At 46.9% G+C, this 10,227-nt stretch overlaps 1 protein-coding gene across 1 annotated transcript in view; it reads right to left on the reverse strand.

Moving 5' to 3' along the window:
• Positions 1 to 10,227, reverse strand: part of LOC129867911 (large neutral amino acids transporter small subunit 4-like) — a gene marked incomplete in the record, with an annotated part of 86,320 nt that overhangs the window by 23,872 nt on the left and 52,221 nt on the right. The window contains 3 exon segments of the mRNA XM_055941391.1: positions 3,215 to 3,358; positions 5,223 to 5,419; positions 7,171 to 7,304. Of these exon segments, the coding sequence (XP_055797366.1) occupies positions 3,215 to 3,358; positions 5,223 to 5,419; positions 7,171 to 7,304 (475 nt within the window).

The following is a 10,227-nucleotide window of genomic DNA, read 5'->3' on the forward strand; positions in this document are numbered from 1 at the left end:
TAGGATGTTGTTCATGGCTCACCCAGCCCTAGCAGCAGTACCCACCAGTGTTGAGGTCCTCCAGGATGTTGTTCATGGCTCACCCAGCCCTAGCAGCAGTACCCACCAGTGTTGAGGTCCTCTAGGATGTTGTTCATGGCTCACCCAGCCCTAGCAGCAGTACCCACCAGTGTTGAGGTCCTCCAGGATGTTGTTCATGGCTCACCCAGCCCTAGCAGCAGTACCCACCAGTGTTGAGGTCCTCCAGGATGTTGTTCATGGCTCACCCAGCCCTAGCAGCAGTACCCACCAGTGTTGAGGTCCTCCAGAATGTTGTTCATGGCTCACCCAGCCCTAGCAGCAGTACCCACCAGTGTTGAGGTCCTCCAGGATGTTGTTCATGACTCACCCAGCCCTAGCAGCAGTACCCACCAGTGTTGAGGTCCTCTAGGGTGTTGTTCATGGCTCACCCAGCCCTAGCAGCAGTACCCACCAGTGTTGAGGTCTCTAGGATGTTGTTCATGGCTCACCCAGCCCTAGCAGCAGTACCCACCAGTGTTGAGGTCCTCTAGGATGTTGTTCATGGCTCACCCAGCCCTAGCAGCATTACCCACCAGTGTTGAGGTCCTCTAGGATGTTGTTCATGGCTCACCCAGCCCTAGCAGCATTACCCACCAGTGTTGAGGTCCTCTAGGATGTTGTTCATGGCTCACCCAGCCCTAGCAGCAGTACCCACCAGTGTTGAGGTCTACAGGATGTTGTTCATGACTCACCCAGCCCTAGCAGCAGTACCCACCAGTGTTGAGGTCCTCCAGGATGTTGTTCATGGCTCACCCAGCCCTAGCAGCAGTACCCACCAGTGTTGAGGTCCTCTAGGATGTTGTTCATGGCTCACCCAGCCCTAGCAGCATTACCCACCAGTGTTGAGGTCTCTAGGATGTTGTTCATGGCTCACCCAGCCCTAGCAGCAGTACCCACCAGTGTTGAGGTCCTCTAGGATGTTGTTCATGGCTCACCCAGCCCTAGCAGCATTACCCACCAGTGTTGAGGTCTCTAGGATGTTGTTCATGGCTCACCCAGCCCTAGCAGCAGTACCCACCAGTGTTGAGGTCCTCTAGGATGTTGTTCATGGCTCACCCAGCCCTAGCAGCATTACCCACCAGTGTTGAGGTCCTCTAGGATGTTGTTCATGGCTCACCCAGCCCTAGCAGCAGTACCCACCAGTGTTGAGGTCCTCTAGGATGTTGTTCATGGCTCACCCAGCCCTAGCAGCAGTACCCACCAGTGTTGAGGTCCTCTATCTAGGATGTTGTTCATGGCTCACCCAGCCCTAGCAGCAGTACCCACCAGTGTTGAGGTCCTCCAGGATGTTGTTCATGGCTCACCCAGCCCTCGCAGCACTACCCACCAGTGTTGAGGTCCTCCAGCATGTTGTTCATGGCTCACCCAGCCCTAGCAGCAGTACCCACCAGTGTTGAGGTCCTCCAGGATGTTGTTCATGACTCACCCAGCCCTAGCAGCAGTACCCACCAGTGTTGAGGTCCTCCAGGATGTTGTTCATGGCTCACCCAGCCCTAGCAGCAGTACCCACCAGTGTTGAGGTCCTCTAGGATGTTGTTCATGGCTCACCCAGCCCTAGCAGCAGTACCCACCAGTGTTGAGGTCCTCTAGGATGTTGTTCATGGCTCACCCAGCCCTAGCAGCAGTACCCACCAGTGTTGAGGTCCTCTAGGATGTTGTTCATGGCTCACCCAGCCCTAGCAGCAGTACCCACCAGTGTTGAGGTCCTCTAGGATGTTGTTCATGGCTCACCCAGCCCTAGCAGCAGTACCCACCAGTGTTGAGGTCTACAGGATGTTGTTCATGGCTCACCCAGCCCTAGCAGCAGTACCCACCAGTGTTGAGGTCCTCCAGGGTGTTGTTCATGGCTCACCCAGCCCTAGCAGCAGTACCCACCAGTGTTGAGGTCCTCTAGGATGTTGTTCATGGCTCACCCAGCCCTAGCAGCAGTACCCACCAGTGTTGAGGTCCTCTAGGATGTTGTTCATGGCTCACCCAGCCCTAGCAGCAGTACCCACCAGTGTTGAGGTCCTCTAGGATGTTGTTCATGGCTCACCCAGCCCTAGCAGCAGTACCCACCAGTGTTGAGGTCCTCTAGGATGTTGTTCATGGCTCACCCAGCCCTAGCAGCATTACCCACCAGTGTTGAGGTCCTCTAGGATGTTGTTCATGGCTCACCCAGCCCTAGCAGCAGTACCCACCAGTGTTGAGGTCCTCTAGGATGTTGTTCATGGCTCACCCAGCCCTAGCAGCAGTACCCACCAGTGTTGAGGTCCTCTAGGATGTTGTTCATGGCTCACCCAGCCCTAGCAGCAGTACCCACCAGTGTTGAGGTCCTCTAGGATGTTGTTCATGGCTCACCCAGCCCTAGCAGCATTACCCACCAGTGTTGAGGTCCTCTAGGATGTTGTTCATGGCTCACCCAGCCCTAGCAGCAGTACCCACCAGTGTTGAGGTCCTCCAGGATGTTGTGCATGGCTCACCCAGCCCTAGCAGCAGTACCCACCAGTGTTGAGGTCCTCTAGGATGTTGTTCATGGCTCACCCAGCCCTAGCAGCAGTACCCACCAGTGTTGAGGTCCTCCAGGATGTTGTTCATGGCTCACCCAGCCCTAGCAGCAGTACCCACCAGTGTTGAGGTCCTCCAGGATGTTGTTCATGGCTCACCCAGCCCTCGCAGCACTACCCACCAGTGTTGAGGTCCTCCAGCATGTTGTTCATGGCTCACCCAGCCCTAGCAGCAGTACCCACCAGTGTTGAGGTCCTCCAGGATGTTGTTCATGACTCACCCAGCCCTAGCAGCAGTACCCACCAGTGTTGAGGTCCTCTAGGGTGTTGTTCATGGCTCACCCAGCCCTAGCAGCAGTACCCACCAGTGTTGAGGTCTCTAGGATGTTGTTCATGGCTCACCCAGCCCTAGCAGCAGTACCCACCAGTGTTGAGGTCCTCTAGGATGTTGTTCATGGCTCACCCAGCCCTAGCAGCATTACCCACCAATGTTGAGGTCCTCTAGGATGTTGTTCATGGCTCACCCAGCCCTAGCAGCATTACCCACCAGTGTTGAGGTCCTCTAGGATGTTGTTCATGGCTCACCCAGCCCTAGCAGCAGTACCCACCAGTGTTGAGGTCTACAGGATGTTGTTCATGGCTCACCCAGCCCTAGCAGCATTACCCACCAGTGTTGAGGTCTCCATCACTGAGGCCCTCCAGGATGTTGTTCATGGCTCCCATGTAGAAGATGAGACGCAGCTGAGTGATGGACATGGTGACCAGAGAGAGGATGAAGAGAGGACTGATGATGCTCTGCATGAACGACTGGGCTGAAGGAGAGAAGCGGAGGCAAATGTTTTCAAGGTTTTTGTAGTATATGTTTGGTGTTGTATGTACACTGTGTTATGTTGTACTATGCACTGTTGTGTTCTGTGTTCTGTTGTATGACCATTGAATGAAGGTTGTGCCATTGTAACGGATGTGAAATGGCTAGCTAGTTAGCGGGTACGCGCTAATAGCGTTTCAATCAGTTACGTCACTTGCTCTGAAACCTAGAAGTAGTGTTGCCCCTTGCTCTGCAAGGGCCGCGGACTTTGTGGAGCGATGGGTAACGATGCTTCGTGGGCGACGATTGTTGATGTGTGCAGAAGGTCCCTGGTTCGTGCCCGTGTCGGGGCGAGGGGACGGTTTAAAGTTATACTGTTACACTATGTTGTTTGAACATTGAATGAAGGTTGTGCTATGTTGTATGAACATTGAATGAAGGTTGTGCTATGTTGTTTGAACATTGAATGAAGGTTGTGCTATGTTGTTTGAACATTGAATGAAGGTTGTGCTATGTTGTATGAACATTGAATGAAGGTTGTGCTATGTTGTATGAACATTGAATGAAGGTTGTGCTATGTTGTTTGAACATTGAATGAAGGTTGTGCTATGTTGTTTGAACATTGAATGAAGGTTGTGCTATGTTGTTTGAACATTGAATGAAGGTTGTGCTATGTTGTTTGAACATTGAATGAAGGTTGTGCTATGTTGTTTGAACATTGAATGAAGGTTGTGCTATGTTGTTTGAACATTGAATGAAGGTTGTGCTATGTTGTATGAACATTGAATGAAGGTTGTGCTATGTTGTTTGAACATTGAATGAAGGTTGTGCTATGTTGTTTGAACATTGAATGAAGGTTGTGCTATGTTGTTTGAACATTGAATGAAGGTTGTGCTATGTTGTTTGAACATTGAATGAAGGTTGTGCTATGTTGTTTGAACATTGAATGAAGGTTGTGCTATGTTGTATGAACATTGAATGAAGGTTGTGCTATGTTGTTTGAACATTGAATGAAGGTTGTGCTATGTTGTTTGAACATTGAATGAAGGTTGTGCTATGTTGTATGAACATTGAATGAAGGTTGTGCTATGTTGTATGAACATTGAATGAAGGTTGTGCTATGTTGTATGAACATTGAATGAAGGTTGTGCTATGTTGTTTGAACATTGAATGAAGGTTGTGCTATGTTGTTTGAACATTGAATGAAGGTTTTGCTATGTTGTATGAACATTGTGTCATGTTGGTATGTCCAGGTAACTGCCAAAATAATGGAACTACCTTAGTAAAGGAGGGACACAACGTATATTGAAAGCAGCTGCTTCCACACAGGTTCCCATCATGCTTTAGGGTTCTGTTTAAAAATCCCCATTTGACCATTATTTTGTCTACCATGTCTATGCCCCCATAGGATGACAATGCCCCCATCCACAGGGCACGAGTGGTCACTGAATGGTTTGATGAGCATGAACACAATGTCAACCCTATGCCACGGCCGTCTCAGTCACCACATCTCAACCCACTTGAACACTTCTGGGAGATTCTGGAGCGGGGGTCTGAGACATGCGTTTTCCACCAGCATCAACAAAACAATTAAATGATGGAATTACTCGTGGAAGAATGGTGTTGCATCCCTCCAATAGAGTTCCAGACTCTTGTAGAATCTAAGGTGCGTTGAATCTGTTCTGGCGGCTGGCGGCCCAACGCCCGATTAAAACATCCTGGTGTTTCCTGTATTTTGGCAGTTACCTGTATGTTGTGTTGTTTTAAGTTGGCAGAATATTGTGGCATGTTTTTTAGTTTCTACTGATTGCACGGCGCCACTCGGGAGGCCACATTGTGTAATGTTGTAGAAAGATCTGGGTCCTTACATTCCTCATTGTTTTTTTTGCTGACCTCCAGGTCCAAGGTTGAGAGACAGAGTCTGTGTCCTTCCTTAGTGGCCGGCTCTCTCTGCTTCAGACTGTTGCTCACACTCAGACGCTTCCCCACCGTGGTCACCTGGTGGTAGAACTGCTTCCCGGTGATCTTATGGTCAAAACCCAGCCAACTGAACTTTACCTTCACACTAGGGAGGGAGGGGAGGGGAGGGAGGGAGGGAGGGGAGGGGAGGGGAGGGGAGGGGAGGGGAGGGGAGGGAGGGAGGGAGGGGAGGGGAGGGAGGGAGGGAGGGAGGGAGGGAGGGAGGGGAGGGGAGGGGAGGGAGGGAGGGAGGGAGGGAGGGAGGGAGGGAGGGAGGGAGGGAGGGAGGGAGGGGAGGGGAGGGGAGGGAGGGAGGGAGGGAGGGAGGGAGGGAGGGAGGGAGGGAGGGAGGGAGGGAGGGAGGGGGGGGAGGGGAGGGGAGGGGAGGGAGGGAGGGAGGGAGGGAGGGGAGGGAGGGAGGGAGGGGAGGGAGGGAGGGAGGGAGGGAGGGGAGGGGAGGGGAGGGGAGGGAGGGAGGGGAGGGGAGGGGAGGGAGGGAGGGAGGGAGGGAGGGAGGGAGGGAGGGAGGGAGGGGGAGGGGAGGGAGGGAGGGGAGGGGAGGGAGGGAGGGGAGGGGAGGGAGGGAGGGAGGGAGGGAGGGAGGGGAGGGAGGGAGGGGAGGGGAGGGAGGGAGGGAGGGAGGGAGGGAGGGAGGGAGGGAGGGAGGGAGGGAGGGAGGGAGGGAGGGAGGGAGGGAGGGAAAGTCGTGTTATTCCAGTGTAAATGTAACACAGTTAAACATTCCTGAGCTGACCTGGAGCTTGACCTCTAACCTTTAACAGTACTGCACATTCTACTGCTCATTCCACTGCACATTCTACTGCTCAATCTACTGCACATTCTACTGCACATTCTACTGCACATTCTACTGCTCATTCTACTGCTCATTCTACTGCTCATTCTACTGCTCATTCTACTGCTCATTCTACTGCTCATTCTACTGCTCATTCTACTGCTCATTCTACTGCTCATTCTACTGCTCATTCTACTGCTCATTCCACTGCTCATTCCACTGCTCATTCTACTGCTCATTCTACTGCTCATTCTACTGCTCATTCTACTGCTCATTCTACTGCTCATTCTACTGCTCATTCCACTGCACATTCTACTGCACATTCTACTGCACATTCTACTGCACATTCCACTGCACATTCCACTGCACATTCTACTGCACATTCCACTGCACATTCTACTGCACATTCTACTGCTCATTCTACTGCACATTCTACTGCACATTCCACTGCACATGCTACTGCACATTCTACTGCACATTCTACTGCACATTCCACTGCACATTCTACTGCACATTCTACTGCACATTCTACTGCACATTCTACTGCTCATTCTACTGCACATTCTACTGCACATTCTACTGCTCATTCTACTGCACATTCTACTGCACATTCCACTGCACATTCCACTGCACATGCTACTGCTCATTCTACTGCACATTCTACTGCTCATTCTACTGCACATTCTACTGCACATTCCACTGCACATGCTACTGCACATTCTACTGCACATTCTACTGCACATTCCACTAAACATTCTACTGCTCATTCTACTGCACATTACATGAACATACAGCCTGCCCTACCCTCACACTGATGGAAAATACTGTACATGTAGCTCCCCTAATGGCTGGTATTACTGTTACTACTACTACTATGTGTGTGTGTGTGTGTGTGTGTGTGTGTGTGTGTGTGTGTGTGTGTGTGTGTGTGTGTGTGTGTGTGTGTGTGTGTGTGTGTGTGTGTGTGTGTGTGTGTGTGTGTGTGTGTGTGTGTGTTTCTGTGTTTCTGTGTGTGTTTCTGTGTGTGTGTGTGTTTCTGTGTTTCTGTGTGCGTTCGTGTGTACCTATAGTCCATGTCCTCGGGTCCAGGGAAGGGTTCCACGGGCCAGTTGAAGAAGCAGTTGAAGAAGACGAGGCCGGAACACGCTGCCCAGACAACCATGATGGTGATGAACGTCACACCAAGGTCATAGATCACCTAGGAAACAACAACTACTGTTATAGATCCCCTAGGAAACAACAACAACAACTGTTATAAATCACCTAGGAAACAACAACAACTGTTATAGATCACCTAGGAAACAACAACAACAACTGTTATAAATCACCTAGGAAACAACAACAACTGCTATAGATCACCTAGGAAACAACAACAACTACTGTTATAGATCACCTAGGAAACAACAACAACTGTCATAGATCACCTAGGAAACAACAACTACTGTTATAGATCACCTAGGAAACAACAACAACTGTTATATATCACCTAGGAAACAACAACTACTGTTATAGATCACCTAGGAAACAACAACTACTGTTATAGATCACCTAGGAAACAACAACAACAACTGTTATAGATCACCTAGGAAACAACAACTACTGTTATAGATCACCTAGGAAACAACAACAACTGTTATAGATCACCTAGGAAACAACAACAACAACTGTTATAGATCACCTAGGAAACAACAACAACTGTTATAGATCACCTAGGAAACAACAACTACTGTTATAGATCACCTAGGAAACAACAACTGTTATAGATCACCTAGGAAACAACAACAACTGTTATAGATCACCTAGGAAACAACAACAACTGTTATAGATCACCTAGGAAACAACAACTACTGTTATAGATCACCTAGGAAACAACAACAACAACTGTTATAGATCACCTAGGAAACAACAACAACTGTTATAGATCACCTAGGAAACAACAACAACTGTTATAGATCACCTAGGAAACAACAACAACAACTGTTATAGATCACCTAGGAAACAACAACAACAACTGTTATAGATCACCTAGGAAACAACAACAACTGTTATAGATCACCTAGGAAACAACAACAACAACTGTTATAGATCACCTAGGAAACAACAACTACTGTTATAGATCACCTAGGAAACAACAACAACTGTTATAGATCACCTAGGAAACAACAACTACTGTTATAGATCACCTAGGAAACAACAACAACAACTGTTATAGATCACCTAGGAAACAACAACAACTGTTATAGATCACCTAGGAAACAACAACTACTGTTATATATCACCTAGGAAACAACAACAACTGATATAGATCACCTAGGAAACAACAACAACTGTTATAGATCACCTCGGAAACAACAACAACTGTTATAGATCACCTAGGAAACAACAACAACTGTTATAGATCACCTAGGAAACAACAACAACAACTGTTATAGATCACCTAGGAAACAACAACAACAACTGTTATAGATCACCTAGGAAACAACAACAACAACTGTTATAGATCACCTAGGAAACAACAACAACAACTGTTATAGATCACCTAGGAAACAACAACTACTGTTATAGGTCACCTAGGAAACAACAACTACTGTTATAGATCACCTAGGAAACAACAACAACTGTTATAGATTACCTAGGAAACAACAACTACTGTTATATATCACCTAGGAAACAACAACAACTGTTATAGATCACCTAGGAAACAACAACAACTGTTATAGATCACCTAGGAAACAACAACTACTGTTATATATCACCTAGGAAACAACAACTCCTGTTATAGATCACCTAGGAAACAACAACAACTGTTATAGATCACCTAGGAAACAACAACTACTGTTATAGATCACCTAGGAAACAACAACAACAACTGTTATAGATCACCTAGGAAACAACAACAACTGTTATAGATCACCTAGGAAACAACAACAACTGTTATAGATCACCTAGGAAACAACAACAACAACTGTTATAAATCACCTAGGAAACAACAACTACTGTTATAGATCACCTAGGAAACAACAACAACTGTTATAGATCACCTAGGAAACAACAACAACAACTGTTATATATCACCTAGGAAACAACAACAACTGTTATAGATCACCTAGGAAACAACAACAACTGTTATAGATCACCTAGGAAACAACAACAACAACTGTTATAAATCACCTAGGAAACAACAACTACTGTTATAGATCACCTAGGAAACAACAACAACTGTTATAGATCACCTAGGAAACAACAACAACAACTGTTATATATCACCTAGGAAACAACAACAACTGTTATAGATCACCTAGGAAACAACAACTACTGTTATAGATCACCTAGGAAACAACAACAACAACTGTTATAGATCACCTAGGAAACAACAACAACAACTGTTATAGATCACCTAGGAAACAACAACAACTGTTATAGATCACCTAGGAAACAACAACAACTGTTATAGATCACCTAGGAAACAACAACAACTGTTATAGATCACCTAGGAAACAACAACAACAACTGTTATATATCACCTAGGAAACAACAACTACTGTTGTAGATCACCTAGGAAACAACAACAACTACTGTTGTAGATCACCTAGGAAACAACAACAACAACTGTTATATATCACCTAGGAAACAACAACAACTACTGTTATAGATCACCTAGGAAACAACAACAACAACTGTTATATATCACCTAGGAAACAACAACTACTGTTATAGATCACCTAGGAAACAACAACAACTGTTATAGATCACCTAGGAAACAACAACTACTGTTATAGATCACCTAGGAAACAACAACAACTGTTATAGATCACCTAGGAAACAACAACTACTGTTATAGATCACCTAGGAAACAACAACTACTGTTATATATCACCTAGGAAACAACAACAACAACTGTTATAGATCACCTGGGAAACAACAACAACTGTTATAGATCACCTAGGAAACAACAACAACAACTGTTATAGATCACCTAGGAAACAACAACTACTGTTGTAGATCACCTAGGAAACAACAACAACAACTGCTATAGATCACCTAGGAAACAACAACTACTGTTGTAGATCACCTAGGAAACAACAACTACTGTTATAGATCACCTCGGAAACAACAACTAC

This window comes from Salvelinus fontinalis, chromosome 13 (genome assembly GCF_029448725.1).
Source record: "Salvelinus fontinalis isolate EN_2023a chromosome 13, ASM2944872v1, whole genome shotgun sequence".
NCBI classification, from domain to species: Eukaryota; Metazoa; Chordata; class Actinopteri; order Salmoniformes; family Salmonidae; genus Salvelinus; species Salvelinus fontinalis.